Here is an 18326-nt window from a genome sequence, read left to right as displayed (position 1 = left end):
GCCTGGCCGCCCATCGTCTGGGATGTGAGGAGCCCCTCTGCCCGGCTGCCCCATCTGGGAAGTGAGGAGCGCCTCTGCCCGGCCGCCATCCCGTATAGGAAGTGAGGAACGTCTCTGCCTGTCCGCCCATGTTCTGGGATGTGAGGAGCGCCTCTGCCCGGCTGCCCCATCTGGGAAGGGAGGAGCACCTCTGCCCAGTCGCCCAACGTCTGGGAAGTGAGGAGCGCCTCTGCCCGGCCGCCCCGTCTGGGAAGTGAGGAGCGCCTCTGCCCGGCCGCCACACCGTCTGGGAGGAAGTGAGGAGCGCCTCTGCCCGGCTGCCCCGTCTGGAAAGTGAGGAACGCCTCTGCCCGGCTGCCACCCCGTCTGGGAGGTGAGGAGTGCCTCTGCCCGGCGGCCCCGTCTGGGAGGTGAGGAGCGCCTCTGCCCGGCCGCCCCGTCTGGGAAGTGAGGAGCGCCTCTGCCCGGCCGCCCCCTCTGGGAAGTGAGGAGCGCCTCTGCCCGGTTGCCCCGTCTGGGAAGTGAGGAGCGCCTCTGCCCGACAGCCCCGTCTGGGAAGTGAGGAGCGCCTCTGCCCGGCTGCCACCCCGTCTGGGAGGAAGTGAGGAGCACCTCTGCCCGGCCGCCCCATCTGGGAAGTGAGGAGCGCCTCTGCCTGGCCGCCACCCCGTCTGGGAGGAAGTGAGGAGCGCCTCTGCCCGGCCTCCCCGTCTGGGAGGTGTACCCAACAGCTCCGAAGAGACAGCGACCATCGGGAGCGGGCCATGAGGACGATGGCGGTTTTGTTGAAGAGAAGGGGGGGAAGTGTGGGGAAAGGAAGGAGAGATCAGACTGTTGCTGTGTCTGTGTAGAAACAGGTGGGCATAGGAGACTCCATTTTGTTCTGTACTAGGAGAAATTCTTCTGCCTTGGGATGCTGTTGATCTATGGCCTTGCCCCCAGCCCCGTGCTGTCTGAAACATGTGCTGTGTCAACTGAGGGTTAAATGGATTAAGGGCGGTGCAAGATGTGCTTTGTTAAACAGATGCTTGAAGGCAGCATGCTCTTTAAGAGTCATCACCACTCCCTAATCTCAAGTACGCAGGGACACAAACACTGCAGAAGGCTGGAAGGCCGCAGGGACCTCTGCCTAGGAAAACCAGAGACCTTTGTTCATGTGTTTATCTGCTGACCTTCTCTCCATTATTATCCTATGACCCTGCCATATCCCCCTCTCCGAGAAACACCCAAGAATGATCAATAAATACTTCATAAATTAAAAAAAAAAAAAGAGTAGGAAAAAATATATGAATAAGAAAACCATATTCAGAAATAAAACTAAAATTAAGAGCACAACATTATAGAGCTTATTGCCTTTGAGAAGCTCAGCAAAGAAAAGAAAAAAGAAGAAAAGATAAAAAAGAAAAGAAAAGGAAGAGAGGAAGGAAGGAAGGAGAAAGAAAGAAAGAAAGAAAAAAGGTAGTTTTTTTTCTGACAAGCATTAGTTTCACTACTATGAAGTCCAGATTGGGAGGGAAAAAAATGTCTGAGTACAGAGTCAGAAATGAGAAATCTATTAACACAATTTCCTTAGAAAACAAAGGAATAACTTTAGTTCTCATTCCTGATTTTACTCTTGTATGAACTTGGTGAAGTAAGGTTCATGTATTTCTGGAAATTACCTACTTAATAAAGAAATTGAATTAAAAAAAAAAAAAAAAAGAATAGGAGAGGCTCTGTCATAACAGAGGCCAAAGAACTAAGTACAGCAATATCACTGGAGTTAGAAAACCATCCATGGATAATTAAAAATAATTGATGTTGACTAAGTGTTTATTTACTTATTTTATTTTATTTTTTGAGATGGAGTCTCGCTCTGTCACCCAGGCTGGAGTGCAGTGGGGTGATCTCAGCTCACTGCAACCTCTGCCTCCCGGGTTCAAGCAATTCTCCTCCCTCAGCCTCCTGAGTAGCTGAGATTACGGGTGCCCACCACCATACCTGGCTAATTTTTTTGTATTTTTAGTAGAGATGGGGTTTTACCATGTTGGCCAGGCTGGTCTTGAACTCCTGACTTCAAGTGATCCACCCACCTCGGCCTCCCAAAGTGCTGGGATTACAGGCGTGAGCCACCGCACCTGACTAAAAGTTTAATCACAAGAAGATGTTTACTTAATCCCAAAGATCTCCCTACAAACTACTTATTTATTACAAGGCAGAAACAGCAACTTTCCAGTGCAGAAACCGAGCATAGACAAGTGATCAGAACTAACAAGATCAACACTGAAACAAACCAACACTAGGACCCCCGATATGATACACTGGTGGGGACATGCATGATTCCATGAGATTCCTCCCAAAACTACATCACCTGGATCAAATCGTGAGGAAACACCACCATACTTGAGCTATTCAACAAAATAACTGGTCTCAATTCTTTGAAAGTATCCAGGTCAACAAACACAAGGGCAGGAGGCTAACAGGGCACAGCAGCCACATAATGTATGTGTCTGGGCTGTAGCCTGCGCCAGAAAGCAGCTAAAGGGACAGAACTGGGATGACCGACGAAGTGCATGGATCAGGTGACATTGTGGCCTCCATGTAGAATTTCCTGATTCCAACATCTGGACTATGGTTGTGTAGAACAATGTCCTTATTCTTAGGAAATAAACAAGGTATTTAGTAGTCAGTGATAAAGGGACACGATGTCTCAAATTTTCTCTCAAATGAGTTGGAAAAAAATTGTGCATGTATGTACCTGTGTATGTGTGTACAGATTACACAAATATCATACAAAGGCATAAGAAAAGCATATACCATGATCTCTTATATAGACATGAAAATCCTCAACAAAATATCAGCAAACTGAACACAACAATGTATAAAAATGACTATAAACCATGACCAAGTAGGATTTATCCCAGGAATGCAGGTTTAACATCTGAAAATCACCTAATGAAATATACCATATCACTAAAATAAAGACAAAAACGACAAGCTCATCTTAGACACAGTAAACAGCACATCAGATCTAGTACTTCATAACAAAACCATTCAGCAAAGCAGGACTAGAAGGTGGTACCCGTGACCTGATGAAGGCCCACAGTGGGAATCATACCTAAATGCTTCCACACAAAGGGAAGGAACAAGACAAGGGTGTCTGCTCGCACCGATTTTATTCAACAGTATTGGACGTTCTAGCTGGGACAACAGAAAATTAAATAAAAGGCATCCAGACTGAAAAAAAAGAAGTAAAACTATAGTTGTAGATGACACAATCCTTATAGAAAATCCTAAGAAATCCAATAAAAACTATTAAAACTAATAAGCAAGTTCAACAAGGTTGCAGTATACAAGATCAATATGAAAGAATAATAGTAGGCCGGGCACAGTGGCTTATGCCTGTAATCCCAGCACTTTGGGAGGCCGAGATGGGCAGATTGTCTGAGCTCAGGAGTTCGAGACCAGCCTGGCCAACATGGTGAAACCCTGTCTCTACTAAAATACAAAAACAAATCAGCTGGGCATGGTGGCACGCGCCTGTAATCCCAGCTACTGGGAGGCTGAGGCATGAGAACTGCTTGAACCCGGGAGGCGGAGGTCACAGTGAGCCTAGAGGGTGCCATTGCACTCCAGCCTGGGCAACAAAGTGAAACTCTGTCTCAGAAAAAAAAAAAAAAGAAAAAGAATAATTGTATTTCTATACAGTAGCAAAGAATAAACTGAAAATGAAATTAAGAAAATAATTCAGACTGGGTGCAGTGGCTCACACCTGTGGTCCCAGCACTTAAGGAGGCCAAGGCGGGTAAATGGCTTGAGGTCAGGAGTTCAAGACCAGCCTGGCCAACATGGTGAAACCCCATCTCTACCAAAAAAAAAAAAAAAAAAAAAAAAATTAGCCAGGCATGGTGGTGGGCGCCTGTAATCCCAGCTACTCAGGAGGCTAAGGCAGGAGAATTGCTTGAACTCAGGAAGTGGAGATTGCAGTGAGCCGAGATGGGGCCACTGCACTCCAGCCTGGGAGACAGAGCAAGACTCTTTCTAAAAAAAAAAAAAAAAAAAAAAAAAAAAAAAAAAGAAAAAGAAAAACAACACAAAAAAAGAAAGAAAATAATTCCATTTATAATAGCATCAAAAAGAATAAAATATTTATGAATAAATCTAACGAAAGAAGTGCAAAACTTATACTCTGAAAACTACAAAATATTAAAATAAATTAAAGACCTAAATAATAGAAATACATCCCATGTTCATAGATACAAAGATTTTGATATTGTTAAGATGGAACTACAGCCGGGCGCGGTGGCTCATGCCTTAATTCCAGCACTTTGGGAGGCCGAGGCGGGCAGATCACGAGGTCAGGAGATCGAGACCGTCCTGGCTAACACGGTGAAACCCCGTCTCTACTAAAAATACAAAAAATTAGCCGGGCGTGATGGCGGGCGCCTGTAGTCCCAGCTACTCGGGAGGCTGAGGCAGAAGAATGGCCTGAACCCGGGAGGCGGAGCTTGCAGTGAGCCAAGATTGTGCCACTGCATCCAGCCTGGGCGACAGAGCGAGACTCCGTCTCAAAAAAAAAAAAAAAAAAAAAAAAGATGGAACTACTCCCCAAACAGATATACAGATTCAGTGCAATCCCTATAAAAATTCCGGGTGACTTCTGTGCAAGAATTGACAAGCGGATCCTAAAATAAATTCACATGGGAATTCAAGGGACCCAAAATAGCCAACATGACCTTGAAAAAGAACAAAGTTGGAGAACTTGTATTTCCCAATTTCAGAATTTGCTACAAAGCAACAATGTTCACAGCAGCATTATTCACAGGAGCCAGAAGGTGGCAGCACCCCGAGTGTCCATGAAGGGACGAATGGGATAAGCACTTCGCCATCTCCACACAGGGAATATGGAGCCCTGAAGGAGCGAAATTCTAGCAGCGCCAAACCATGGGAGAACATTCAGGACCTCATGCTGAGTGGGAGAAGCCAGACACAAAAGGACAAACGCTGTTTACGTCCACTTATACGAAGTGCCTCGAGCAGTGAAATTCGTAGAGAGAGAAGGTGGATGGTGGGGTGCAGGAGCTGCAGGGGAGGGAAGGTGGATGGTGGGGTGCAGGAGCTGCAGGGGGAGGGAAGGTGGATGGTGGGGTGCAGGAGCCGCGGGGGAGGGAAGGTGGATGGTGGGGTGCAGGAGCTGCGGGGGAGGGAAGGTGGATGGTGGGGTGCAGGAGCTGCGGGGGAGGGAATGGGAGTTAGCATTTAATGGGGACAGAGTTTCTGTTTGGGAACATGGACAAGCTCTGGAGCTGGAAGGTGGTGACGGCTGCACAATAATGTGAATGAGCTTAATGTCGCTGAAGTGTGCACTTAAAATGGGTTGAGACAGTCAAGTTTCTGTTATTTTACCATCATAAAAATGTTTTACTAAAAAGGCAATCATGGCCAGGTGCTGTGGCTCTTGCCTGTAATCCCAGCCCTTTGGGAGGCCAAGGCAGAAAGACTGCTTGAGCCCAGGAGTTCTAGACTGGCCTGGGCAACACAGAGAGACCCCATCCCTACAAAAACACAACTTAAAATTAGCCAGGTATGGTGGTGCCCACCTGTGGTCCCAGCTACTTGGGAGACTGAGGCAGGAGGACTGCTTGAGCCTGGGAGGTTGAGGCTGCAGTAAGCCATGATTGCATCACTATACTCCAACTTGGGTAACAAAGCAAGACCCTGTCTCATAAAAAAAAATAAATAGGCCGGGCGCAGTGGCTCACACCTGTGATGCCAGCACTTTGGGAGGCCGAGATGGGCGGATCACCAGGTCAGGAGATCAAGACCATCCTGGCTAACACAGTGAAACCCCATCTCTACTGAAAATATAAAAAATTAGCCGGGCATGGCGGTGTGTGCACGTAGTCCCAGCTACTTGGGAGGCTGAGGCAGGAGAATGGTGTGAACCCGGGAGGTGGAGGTTGCAGTGAGCCGAGATCGCGCCACTGCCCTCCAGCTTGGGTGACACAGTGACACTCCATCTCAAAAATAAATGAATAAATAAACAAAGCACTCAATATAATCTACCATACTAACAGTCAAAGGAAGAAAAAATTTCACTAATAGATGCACAAAAATGTTTCAATTTTGACATCAATCCATAAAATCCATAATAAAGTCTCAGAAAACTAGAAATAGAAAGGAAGTTCTTCAAGCTGATAAAGGGCATCAATGAAAACCTATTACAGGCGGGAGCAAAAACAGTGGCTGTCATGGAGACAGAGAGTAGGCTGGTGGTTACCAGAGGCTGGGAAGGGTAGAAGGTGGCGGTATGAAGAGAGGCTGATTAATGGGTACAAATATATATTCAGAAAAAAGACCTAGTATCCTACAGATCAGTAGGGTGACTATAGTTTACCCTACTATAGATTATAGATTATAGTATAATCTATTGTACATTTCGAAATCGCTAGAAAGGAATAATTAGAATGCTTCTAGCATAAAGAAAGAACCAACATGCAAGGTGGTGGATATCCCAGTTACCCTGATTTGATCTTTACACATAATATGAATGTATTATCACAGGTACCCCAAGTATATGTACATCTATTATGTGTCAATAAAAACAAGAAAGCAAGCCCATTTTGGGCGTGACCTTATTTCACTGAGCTTTGCTTTACTGTACATCACAGGTGCTGCATTTTAACTAAGTGGAAGGTCTGGGGCAGCCGTGTGTCCAGCGAGTCTGTGGGCGCCTTTTTCAACAGCATGTGCTTGGTGTGTGTCTCTGTGTCACATTTTGCTAATTCTTGGAATATTTCAAACCGTTTCATTAATATTATATCTGTGATGGTGATTTGTGATTAGAGATCTCTGATGTTACTATCATAATTGTTTTGGGGTGCTATGAACTGCAGTATATAAAACTGCAAGCTTAATCAATGAATGTTGGGTGTCCTGACCCACTGACCAGCCACTCCCCACCTCTCTCCCTCTGCTAGGGTCTCCTTGCTCCCTGAAACACAACAATATTGAAATTAGTCCAATTAAAACCCTACAATCGCCTCTATGTGTTCATGTGAGAGGAAGAGCCGCACACCTCTCACTTTAAATCAAAGGCCAGAAATGATTAAGCTTAGTGAGGAAGGCATGTCAAAAGCTGACACAGGCTAAAGGCCAGACCTCTTGTGCTAGTCAGCCATGTTGTGAATACAAAGGAAAAGCTCTTGAAGGAAATTAAAAGTGTTACTCCAGTGAACACGGGAACGATAAGAAAACAAAACAGCCTTATTGCTGACATTGAGAAAGTCTGAATGGTCTGCATAGAAAATCAGACCGGCCAGACATTCCCTTAAGACGAAGCCTAATCCAGAGCAACTCTTTTCAACTCTGTGAAGGCTGAGAGCAGAGAGGAAGCTACAAAAGAAAAGCTGGAAGCTGGCAGAGGTTGGTTCATGAGGGTTAAGGAAAGAAGCCGTCTCCATAACAAAAATACCAAGGTGCAGCAGAAACTGCTGATGGAGAAACTGCAACAAGTTGTCCAGGAGATTAGCAAAGAGCATTATTATTATTATTATTATTATTATTATTATTATTAATTTTTATTTATTTATTTATTTTTGAGACAGAGTGTAGCTCTGTCGCCCAGGCTGGAGTGCAGTGGCGCCGTCTCAGCTCACTGTAGCCTCTGCCTCCCAGGTTCAAGTGATTCTCCTGCCTCAGCTTCCCGAGTAGCTGGGAATACAGGTGTGGTCCACCACGCTTAGCTAATTTTTGTATTTTTAGTAGAGACGGGGTTTCACCATGTTGGCCAGGCTGGTCTCGAAGTCCTAACCTCAAGTGATCCGCTGGCCTCAGCTTCCCAAAGTGCTGGGATTACAGGCATGAGCTGTAATGACTGCAAAGGAAAAGCTAAGAGAAAACAAAACAGCCTTATTGCCGGCATGGAGAACATTTTAAGAGCATTTTATTATTTCTTTCTTTGTTTTTGTTTGAGACAGAGTCTTGCTCTGTCACCCAGGTGGGCAGATTGCTTGAGCTCAGCAGTTTAAGACCAACCTGGACAACACAGCCAAACCTATCTTTAAAAAAACAAGACAAAACAAAACAAAAATAGCTGGGCGTGTTTGTGCGTGCCTGTAGTCCCAGCTACTCGGGAGGCTGAGGCACGAGAATTGCTTGAACCTGGGAGGTGGAGGCTGCAGTGAGCCGGCATGGTACCATTTTACTCCAGCCTGAGTAACAGAGCAAGACTCCGTCTCAAAAAAAAAAAGAACATAAAGCCATGGAAAGACAGTGTGGTACTGATGACAGATGATGACAGATTCCACAGATGAGTGGAGCTGGAGCATTAGAGAGAATCCATACAGAAGATGCAAGGCAATTTGTCAATGTACAGAGAACAGTGTTCTCAACATGTGGTGCTGGGACAACTGGACATTCACATGCAAAAAAACAAGCCTCAAACACACCTCACATTTAACAAAAATTAACTCAAAAGGCTGGGCACAGTGGCTCATGCCTGTAATCCTAGCACTTTGGGAGGCGGAGGCGGGAGGATCACCTGAGGTCAGGAGTTTGAGACCAGCCTGTCCAACATGGTGAAACCCTGTCTCTACTAAAAATACAAAAATTAGCCTGGCGTGGTGGTGTATGCCTGTAATCCCAGCTACTCGGGAGGCTGAGGCACGAGAATTGCTTGAACCCAGGAGGTGGAGGTTGCAGTGAGCTGAGATCACGCCATTGCACTCCAGCCTGGGCAATAGGGTGAGACGCCATCTTAAAAAAAAAAAAAAAAAAAAAAAAAAAAAAAACAAACTAAAAATGAATCATAGGCCTATATATGAATCCTAAAACTTAAAACTTTTAGGCCAGGCGCAGTGGCTCACACCTGTAATCCCAGCACTTTGGGAGGCCGGGGTGGGCAGATCACCTGAGGTCAGGAGTTCAAGACCAGCCTGGCCAACATGGTAAAACTCTGTCTGTACTAAAAAAAATTTTAAAAATAAAAAATTAGCCAGGTGTGGTGGTGCATGCCTGTGATCCCAGCTACTCAGGAGACTGAGGCAGGAGAATCGCCTGAACCTGGGAGGCGGAGGTTGCAGTGAGCCAAGATTGCACCACTGCACTCCAGCCTGGGCAACAGAGCGAAACTCCATCTCAAGTAAACTGGCCATTAAAAAAAATTAAAACTTCTGCTCTCTGAAAGACAGTGTTAAGAAAGTAAAAAGACAAGCATGCAACAGACCTGTAAGCAAATGTTTATGGGCAGGAGCAGTGGCCCATACCTATAATCCCAGCACTTTGGGAGGCTGAGGCAAGCGAATCATTCAAGGCCAAGAGTTAGAGATCAGCCTGGGTAACACAGGCTGTCTCTATTCAAGAACAAAACACTATGTATTAAAAGTTAAAATATATGTATTTATAAGCCATAAATCCAACAAAGGACTTGTGCCCAGAATATAGAAAGATCTCTCAAAATTCGATAATAAGAAAACAACCCAATTTGAAAATCGGCACAAGAAGTGCCACCCATGGTGGCTGGCGCATGCCTGTGGTCCCACCTACTTGGGAGGCTGAGGCAGGAAGATCACTTGAGCCCAGGAGTTTGAGCCTGCAATGGGCCATTATCGTGCCACTGCACTCTAGCCTTGGCAACAGAGTGAGACCTTGTCTCTAAAAAATTAAAAAAATAAAAATAATTTAAATGGAAAAAAAAAAAGAAAGTTAGGTGGGGTAATATAGCTAAAACAGTAAAATAATAACTAATTCTAATCTTTAACTCATGTTTCTCCAAAAACCTTAAAGGGGAATCTACATCCAGGCGAGGCTCCCTGATTTGTCTTCTCCTCCCCAGTGGCCCTGCACCTGCCTGCTCCAGAATCATCCAGCCACCCCTTGGGCTGCACCACAGAGCCCAGCACCCAGTGGCACCACAGGGCCTGCCGCTGCCGCTCACCCCCTCTGCAGTGTGTCTGGCGAACACCCCAAGGCCCACTTGTCTCAGAGCAACATGTCCCGCTTTGCTTTCTGAACATTTTATCACGAATAATTTGAAACATGCAAAAGTAGAAAGTTCGATACACTGAACCCCGCGCATCAAGCAATGCAGACTGAGTGAGAGGCTCCACGGAAACAGCAAGGTGCTGTGGTTAAAACACATTTGAGTGCTGGGTGTGGTGGCTCACACCTGTAATCCCGGCACTTTTTCAGGCCGAGGTGGGAGGGTTACTTGACCTCAGGAGTTCGAAAGCAACCTGGGCAACATAGTGTAATCTCGTCTCTACAAAAAATAAAAAAATTAGCCAGGTGTGGTGGCATGAGCCTGTAGTCCCAGCTACTCAGGAGGCTGAAGTAGGAGGATCGCTTCAGCCCAGTTCAAGGCTTCAGTGAGCTGTGATCTCGCCAGTGCACTCCAGTGTGGCTGGCAGAGCGAGACCCTGCCTCAAAAATAATAACAATTATTATTATTACATAGATATAAATATCTGAGTGTTAGACTCCATCCTATTCAAAATGGTTTTTCTTTTGGTTTTAGAAAACCTTAATAACGTTTTCTAATATTCAAAGAAACCTCCAACTCCCAAACTCTTGGGAACTAAAAGACTAAAACAGAGGCCTTGGCTCTCCAGTTCATGCCTAACGACCCGTGGAGCTGCTGTGAAGATGCTGAGGTCAGAATCAGCTGAGCAGGTGGTGGCCCACCTGCTGGGGCCTGCAGAACAGGCACGTGCGCAGCTTCCTCATTGACCACCGACGACCACGCACTTAGAGGCAACATCACAGCATGCTCTCACTGAGCTCGGATGTTTCCAGTTAAATTCACGTATCCCACTTGGAGCACAGCGGGCACCACAGTGATGGTCACGAGAACACAAGGAGGGCGGCGTCTCTGTTCTGAGCTGGCCTCGGTGGACAGACCGGCTTTGCCAACTTGAAGAACCAGACCCAGAGCTGCAGGGACTCAAGCACCGATGCGCTCAGCAGCCAGCGGGCTGCAGCTCAGGGTGACAGAGGGCTGTCTAGACCATCTGTGGGTTATTTCGCCATGTTCTACCTTGCTCTCCTTCAAGAAGAAATTGGCATTTGTACAGTAACTTCTTAAATAGAAAAGCCCCAAATAGGACAAACTCTCCATTTCCTGCTTCTGCGTTCTGAGTCCTGGGAGCTGCTGAGAGGACTGGCTCGGTGCAGAGGCTCTGACTCAGAAACCAGAGGGAGCCGGGCACAGTGGCATATGCCTATAGTCCTGGGGGGCTGAGGCAGGAGGGTCTCTTGATCCCAGGAGTTCCAGGCTGCAGTGTGCTATGATCACACCTGAGAATAGCCACTGCACTCCAGCCTGGGCCACAGAGCAAGACCCTGTCTCTATTAACAAACAAAAGACAGCAGAGGGCACCTCCGCACGCAGACTGCAGCCCACACATCCACCCTCTGCTGGGCCAGCAGCTCCTGATGCCAGTGCCTAACACAGGCCAGGGGCGGCATGGGCCTAGGAGGCGGGCAAGGTGGCAGCCCCTTACCTCCTGCTCGGGGGGCAGCGCGCACTGCTGCACGATATACTCGATCATCGCCTCACCTCCAGGCTGCTCCAGGTAGCCGTGGTGGGCCATGGCGCTGATCACCTGCACCACTGCCCGCTTCACCTGCCCAGAACAAATGGGAGATCAGGAAGGGGATGCAGAGACTGCCATGCCAGTCCAGCCAGCAGAGAGGAACCTCACTCTTCCTCCCACCCACATCCACACGTGCCCGCAACTGCAGCTACACTGACACCTGTACCTGCACCCACACCTGGGCCTGCACCTGAATCCACACCTGTACCTGGACCTACCCCCACATCTGTACCTGGATCTACCTGCACCTACCCCCACATCTGTACCTGGATCTACCTGCACCCACATCTGGGCCTGCACCTGTACCCACACCTTTACCTACCTGTATCCACACCTGGGCCTGTACCCACATACCTGGGCCTGGGCCTGTACCCACATACCTGCACTTGGGCCTGTACCCACATACCTGTGCCAACGCCCACACCTATACCCACACCTATGCCTGCACCCACACTTGCACCTGTGCCTGCATCGATACCTGCGCCTGTACCTACCTGCACCCATATCCACACCTATGCCTGCTCCCACACCTGTACCTGAACCTACCTTCCTCCACACCTGTGCCAGCACCAACACCCATACCTATAATTACCTGCATCCACACTTAAGCCTGCACTCACACCCATATCTATACCTACCTACCTGGGTCTGCACCCACACCTGTACCTGGACGTACCTGTACCCGCACCTGCACCTGCGCCTGTGTCTGCCTTTTTCTCTGTCCCTGGGCTGTGTGAAGGCCCCTTCGTCCCTGGAAGGCAGCCTTCCTGCCAGCTTGTGGATGTGCTCAGGTCCGTAGGGAAGGATTCTTTTCCTCCAGTTCCCCTTGCCTCCCTCCCCTGCTGCCAGAGGGGAGCATCTCACTCACTTTCCCTCCTCCATCCACTTCCATCAAGCTGCACCCCAACTCCAAGAGAGCTGCTCTGCTGAGGGCTCCGCCCAAAGCCACCCTGCCCCCAACCCCCAGCCTCCTGGGCACTGGCAGCTGCCCTTCCCAGGCTCCAAATACATCCATCCCTCCGTCCAGGGCTTACCCTGGCCTCAGGGGGTGGGGCTGCCGTCTTTCTGAGCTAGCTTCTCTCATGTGATCCCCATGTTTCCTGGGGTGTACCATAAATCTGGTCCCTGAATCTGCAGTTGTCACCCAAACAATCCTAGGAGTTAAGCCTGCATGTCCAGCCTCGCCCAGTAACTATGCCTGGTGACAAAGGCACAGCCAGGCCAATGTGGTCTAACTAGCCCTTCCCCTGAGCCATGGCTTCTGCCCATGCTGCCCTCCCTGGGGATCCTTTTCTCCAGCATCGTGACCACGCCTCTGCCCCTTCAGCTCTCAGGTCCAGCATCCCCACTCCGAGGAGGCTTCTCCAAGCACTTCCTCCTTGTGCTATCTCAGAGAACAGGGTGGGTGTGGAGGAGCAAGCCGGTTGGTCCCAGACTGCCTAGACTGTGCATTTAGCCACCTGGCATTGCAGGCGTCCAAAAGGACCAAAAGACCCTGTCAGGGGCACGTTGGGGAGAAGAGCTCTGAACGTTGGGGAGTGTGGAACATGTAAGGAGCACCGCAACAGATGTGGCATGGGGTCTGTTTCAGTAGCTTCTGGGGAAACAAGAAGAGTCTCACAGAAGGACCCCAAGAGGAGGCCCAGCACAAAGGCTGGAGCAGCCCCCGAGAGGGCTAAGGGTCTCTGCTCCCCCTGTAGCAAGCAGGTCCTACCCAAGACAGCAGCCCCTGGGTAACCTGGGTGCAGTCCTAACTTTCACAAAGATCCACCCGCCCAAAGCTAGGCCTGGCCTCTGCCCTGGGGTCCTGGGAGGTCATCACTAAGCCCCAAACATCTGGCCTGGTAAGAATGTTCTTGTCCACCTGGGGTCTTGGGCCACACCAGATGGTCTCATGTGACAGGTGGGGGCTACGGGCCACGTGGCATCAGCTCCACCTCCAGAGGGGCTGGAGATGGCTCAGCCATGAGGGCGCCAACCAGGTCTACATGACAGACCCCGAGGCAGGAGCTTCCCTGGTTGTGATGCTCTGTGACCCACATTGCTGCTGTGAGGATGGCCGGGGGGTCTAATGCTGTCCGCGACCCCAGGGGAGGACAGCTGGGAGCTGTGTGTGTGGGCCCTCCTGGATTCTGTCCCAGGCACCCCAACCATGGCTGACGTGGACCTGCATCCTTTTGCTGCAATCACCATGAGCAGAGCAGCACTGTGAACTCTGGGTCCTTCTAGAGAATCACTGAGCCTGAAGGAGGGGCTAGGGACCCGCGGGCCTATAACTGGTGCCAGTGTAGGGTGGCCTTGGGGACTGTTTCCTGAGTGAGATGTGGGAAAAGCACCAGCCACACACTGAGTGGCACACTGTCGTCCTTTGTTCCCAAGCTCAGTCCAGCTGAGGGTGGTGGCCGCCTGGTTGGTGGGTGATCTCACAGCACAGCCTGGCCACACCCTGCAGCTGCCTGTGGTGTGGTGGTGCAGCCTAGGCTGGCCCATGTGGTTTACCTTGCTGTTGGTATCCAGGAGAGGAAGCCTCATGGAAGACAGGATAAAGGGCTTTTTATCTTCCATCTGAGCAGCTGCAAGAAACAAACAGGACAGCTCAGCCGACCAGTGAGATGAGGACCTCAAGGTCCATATCCACATCACCAGGGGCCTGGCTTCCCCGTGGTCCCCGTGTAGGAGGAAGAGCGTAAGGAAAGCATACCCACTTTTCTTCAGGGAACAAATGATTTACTTTCCTCAAATAATATCATTCTACCTAATTCAAAAGCTAAGTGGCTAGTAGTTTAGGGCGGTCGTAGAAGAATGGGCCTGAGTCAGGTACACCCAGGTTCCAACGCCAGGGAAGTTCCTTCAGTGGTTCTCAAGCGCTACGGCATCAGAATCACTGAAGGCGGATTAAGCACTGGGGGCAGGGTCCTCTCCTGCTCCCGCTCCAGGCGCTGACTCAGCAGGTCTTGGGGGGCTCGGGTGTGCATTTCTCACATGTTCCAAGGTGAGCTGACGTTGCTGGTCTGGGGAGCCCCTGAGAACCACCAACAGGGCCTTCATTTCCAGATATTGAAATGGGGATAAAAAGTGGATATCTAAGAGTGGCTGAGAGACTAGAAAAATGGAGGACACTGGGGACAGTGCCAGTGCCCTCTGAGGTCCACTGCACAGGACAGGACTGCTGTCCCACACCACAGTCCTTGGAGAGAAGGGTCACCACAACCCAGTGTCACAGATGAGGAACTGGAGGCCCCAGGGACTGTGGAGCAGCAAATGGCAGAGCTAGACACAGCCTCTTCATGCCTGGAACCCAGTGCCTTAAAGCTGCTCATACACCCCATACCCTGGCCCCTCAATGCGGGCACACCCGGGTAGAACACCTTGTCTCTCACTGTCAGTTTCGAGCCCAGCTGCAGCTCTCTATGCCAGTGTTCCCCTAATTAATGCTCTGAGCTGGCATTTAGTGCTTCTTTGGGATCCCAATTGGTCCCCTCTCTGAGGGTTTGGGACACTCCCTTGTGGGAACTCCCCTGTCACGTCCGGGGCGACTCCAGCCCTGGGTTAGGAGGATGAAACAGACGTGTGCCATAGAAGCTCAGAAAAGACAGGTTCCAGATCTAACCATGAGACACATCATACTGCTTTTAGAAGATGCTGTAGAAGGATCTTCATAGCCTCAGAACTGGGAAGTATGGAAGGCAATAAGAAAAGATGTAAGGGGCTGGGCGCCGTGGCTCATGGCTGTAAACCCAGCACTTTGGGAGGCCAAGGTGGGCAGATCACTTGAGCCCAGGAGCTCAACACCAGCTTGGACGACATGGCCAAACCCCTTCTGTACTAAAAAATACAAAAATTGGTCGGGAGCAGTGGCTCACGCCTGTAATCCCAGCACTCTGGGAGGCCGAGATGGGCGGATCACGAGATCATGAGATCGAGACCATCCTGGCTAACACGGTGAAACCTTGTCTCTACTAAAAATACAAAAAATTAGCCGGGCATGGTGGTGGATGCCTGTAGTCCCAGCTACTCGGGAGGCTGAGGCAGAAGAATGGCATGAACCCGGGAGGCAGAGCTTGCCGTGAGCTGAGATCGTGCCACTGCACTCCAGCCTGGGCAACAGAGCGAGACTCCGTCTCAAAAACAAACAACAACAACAACAACAAAAACACAAAAATTAGCTAAGGGTAGTAGTGCACACCTATAGTCCCAGCTACTTGGGAGGCCGAGGCACAAGAATCGCTTGAGCCCAGGAGGCAGAGGCTGCAGTGAGCTGAGATCACACCACCACACTCTAGCCTGGGTGACAGAGCAAGATTCTGTCAAAACAGGGGAGGGGAGGGGAGGAGGGGAGGGGAGGTGAGGAGGGGAGGTGAGGAGGGGAGAAGGGGGGGGAGAAGGGAGGGGAGGAGGGGAGGGGAGAAGGGAGGGGAGGGGAGATGCAAGGGGAGAAGGGAGGGGAGACGGGAGGGGAGAAGGGAGGGGAGACGGGAGGGGAGAAGGGAGGGGAGACGGGAGGGGAGGGGAGAAGGGAGGGGAGGGGAGAAAGGAGGGGAAGGGAGAAGGGAGGGGAGGGGAGAAGGGAGGGGAGACGGGAGGGGAGAAGGTAGGGGAGATGGGAGGGGAGGGGGAGGGGAGAGGGGAGGAGGGGGGAGGGGAGGGGGGAGAGGGGAGGGGAGGGGGGAGGGGAGGGGAGGAGGGGGGAGGGGAGGGGAGGAGGGGGGAGGGGAGGAGGGGAGAGGGGAGGGGAGGGGAGGAGGGGAGAGGGGAGGGGAGGGGAGGAGGGGAGAGGGGAGGGGAGGGGAGGAGAGGGGAGGGGAGGGGAGAGAAGGGGAGGGGAGAAGGGGGGAGAAGGGAGGGGAGAAGGGGAGGGGAGAAGGGAGGGGAGGAGGGGAGGGGAGAAGGGAGGGGAGATGGGAGAGGAGAGGGGAGTGGAGAGGGGAGGGGAGAGGAGGGGAGAGGGGAGGGGAGAGGGGAGGGGAGAGGAGGGGAGGATGGTAAAGGACCACTGAAGTTCAGTGAAGTTCAGAATTTCTGTTAATCAAAATAGTATGAAGAGAGCTGGAAGGACAGCCACTGTGGTGGACACAGCAAAGGGTGCAGGGAATTCCAACAAGTTGATGAGAACAAGACTCATCAACAGGAAGATGAAAGATGTGAACAAAAATCTCAATGGCCAACACCCATGCAACGCCACTGGGTTTCCCCGCTGGCCAGAGACACAGGATGACAGCCTGACTGGAACAGGCGCAGGAGTCCGGTGCAAAACCTCATGTGAGTAAGGATGCTGGAACAGGTGGAATGCTGGGAGGCTGCTGGAGAAACCGGCATGGGGATTTTGGAAAACATCTCGGCATCATCTAAAAGGCAGAGGATACACACACCTAAGACCCAACAAGTCCATCTCGGGTAATGTTCCTGCACCAGAGGAGCTCTGACATATGCAGGGCGGCCTGTTTATGACAGCAAACTGCCAAGAGCCCGAGCGCACACCACACTAGGATAGGGGCTGACGGGGCGCTGGCTTCCAAGCCATGGGGCAGGACACAGCAATGGAATTGAGAGGATGGGCACTAACACAGCCACCCAGGCGGATCCTGACAACGCCCCACAGGATAAAGAGGTAAAACACAGAAGAATACAGCAGTATGATCCTATTTCTATAAAGTTCAGAAATGGGCAAGACCACATTATATTACTTAGGGACTCAAACAATGGTGGCAAAACTAAAACAATAAGGTCTGGTCCCACAAAAATTAGGCAGGTGTGGTCACGCACACTTGTCATCTCAGCTCCTCGGGAGGCTGAGGTGCAAGATTCGCTTGAACCCGGGAGGCAGAGGCTGTAGTGAGCCGAGATCATGCCACTGCACTCCAGCCTGGGTGACAGAGCAAGACCCTGTCTCAAAAGAAAAGAAAAGAAAAACAACAACAACAACAACCAACAATAAGGTCTAGACCCTGTGACACTCAGTGACTGCCGTGGAGGGGCTGATGGGCTCAGCTCAAACACGACTTCTTAAACCCACCTGTGTGTTCTGAGAACTTTCAGCTTGGATAGATTGAGCATTCCCTTATCTGAAATGCTTGGGACCAGATGTGTTTCAGATTCTGGGGCCTTTCAGAGCTTGGAATATTTGCATATACATAATGAGAGTTCCTGGAAATGGAATCCAAGTCCAAACACAAAATTCATTTATGGTTCACATACACCTTATACACATAGCCTGGAGGTATTTCATACAGGATTTCTAAAATTTTGTGCACAAAACAAACTTTGTGTACACCGAACTGTTAGAAAGCAAAGGTGTCACCTTTTAGCACGCGTGTGGACAATCCGTGGTTGTCGGCCGCCCCGGTCACTCCTGACTAAATTTATATGCTACCAATAAGCAATCGTTTTGTTTTGTTTTTTTAGGTGATGAGATCCCACTATGTTGCCTAGGCTGGTCTCCAACTCCTGGACTCAATCCTCCTCCCTTGGCCTCCGAAAACGCAGGGATTACTGGCATGAGCCACCACACCCAGCTCAATAAGCAATCATTTCTTACACTCATTCACACATAAGAACTTAGCAATAGGCCGGGCGCGGTGGCTCACGCCTGTAATCCCAGCACTTTGGGAGGCCAAGGCGGATGGATCAGGAGGTCAGGAGTTTGAGACCAGCCTGACCAACATGGTGAAACCCCGTCTCTACTAAAGATACAAAAATTAGCCGGACGTGGTGGCAGGTGCCTGTAATCCCAGCTACTCGGGAAGCTGAGGCAGG

General features: G+C 50.1%; 1 protein-coding gene and 1 long non-coding RNA gene across 29 annotated transcripts in view; one reads left to right on the top strand and one right to left on the bottom strand.

Moving 5' to 3' along the window:
• Nucleotides 1-18326, bottom strand: part of MROH1 (maestro heat like repeat family member 1) — a 115828-nt gene that overhangs the window by 25852 nt on the left and 71650 nt on the right. For 24 of the 28 annotated variants that reach the window (XR_010141359.1, XR_010141360.1, XR_010141361.1 and 21 more), the window contains 2 exons: nucleotides 14073-14146; nucleotides 11481-11603 (listed from right to left, as the gene is read on the bottom strand). Coding sequence is in view for 25 of the 28 variants with exons in the window: in XM_024251179.3 (XP_024106947.2) it covers nucleotides 11481-11603; nucleotides 14073-14146 (197 nt within the window). In the remaining 3 variants the exon portion in view is untranslated. The remainder of the gene's footprint in view (nucleotides 1-11480; nucleotides 11604-14072; nucleotides 14147-18326) is intronic. The other 4 variants (XM_063726954.1, XM_063726959.1, XM_063726952.1 and 1 more) reach the window with 1 other exon arrangement.
• LOC129047710 (uncharacterized) lies at nucleotides 5736-11076 on the top strand. The gene is made up of 3 exons (XR_008509437.2): nucleotides 5736-5788; nucleotides 6651-6735; nucleotides 9766-11076. It is a non-coding gene; the product is annotated as an uncharacterized LOC129047710 (long non-coding RNA).

Source organism: Pongo abelii, chromosome 7 (assembly GCF_028885655.2).
Source record: "Pongo abelii isolate AG06213 chromosome 7, NHGRI_mPonAbe1-v2.0_pri, whole genome shotgun sequence".
In the NCBI taxonomy this organism is placed as follows: Eukaryota; Metazoa; Chordata; class Mammalia; order Primates; family Hominidae; genus Pongo; species Pongo abelii.
The sequence above is the reverse complement of the archived record's forward strand: the minus strand, read 5'-3'. Positions and strand labels throughout refer to the sequence as shown.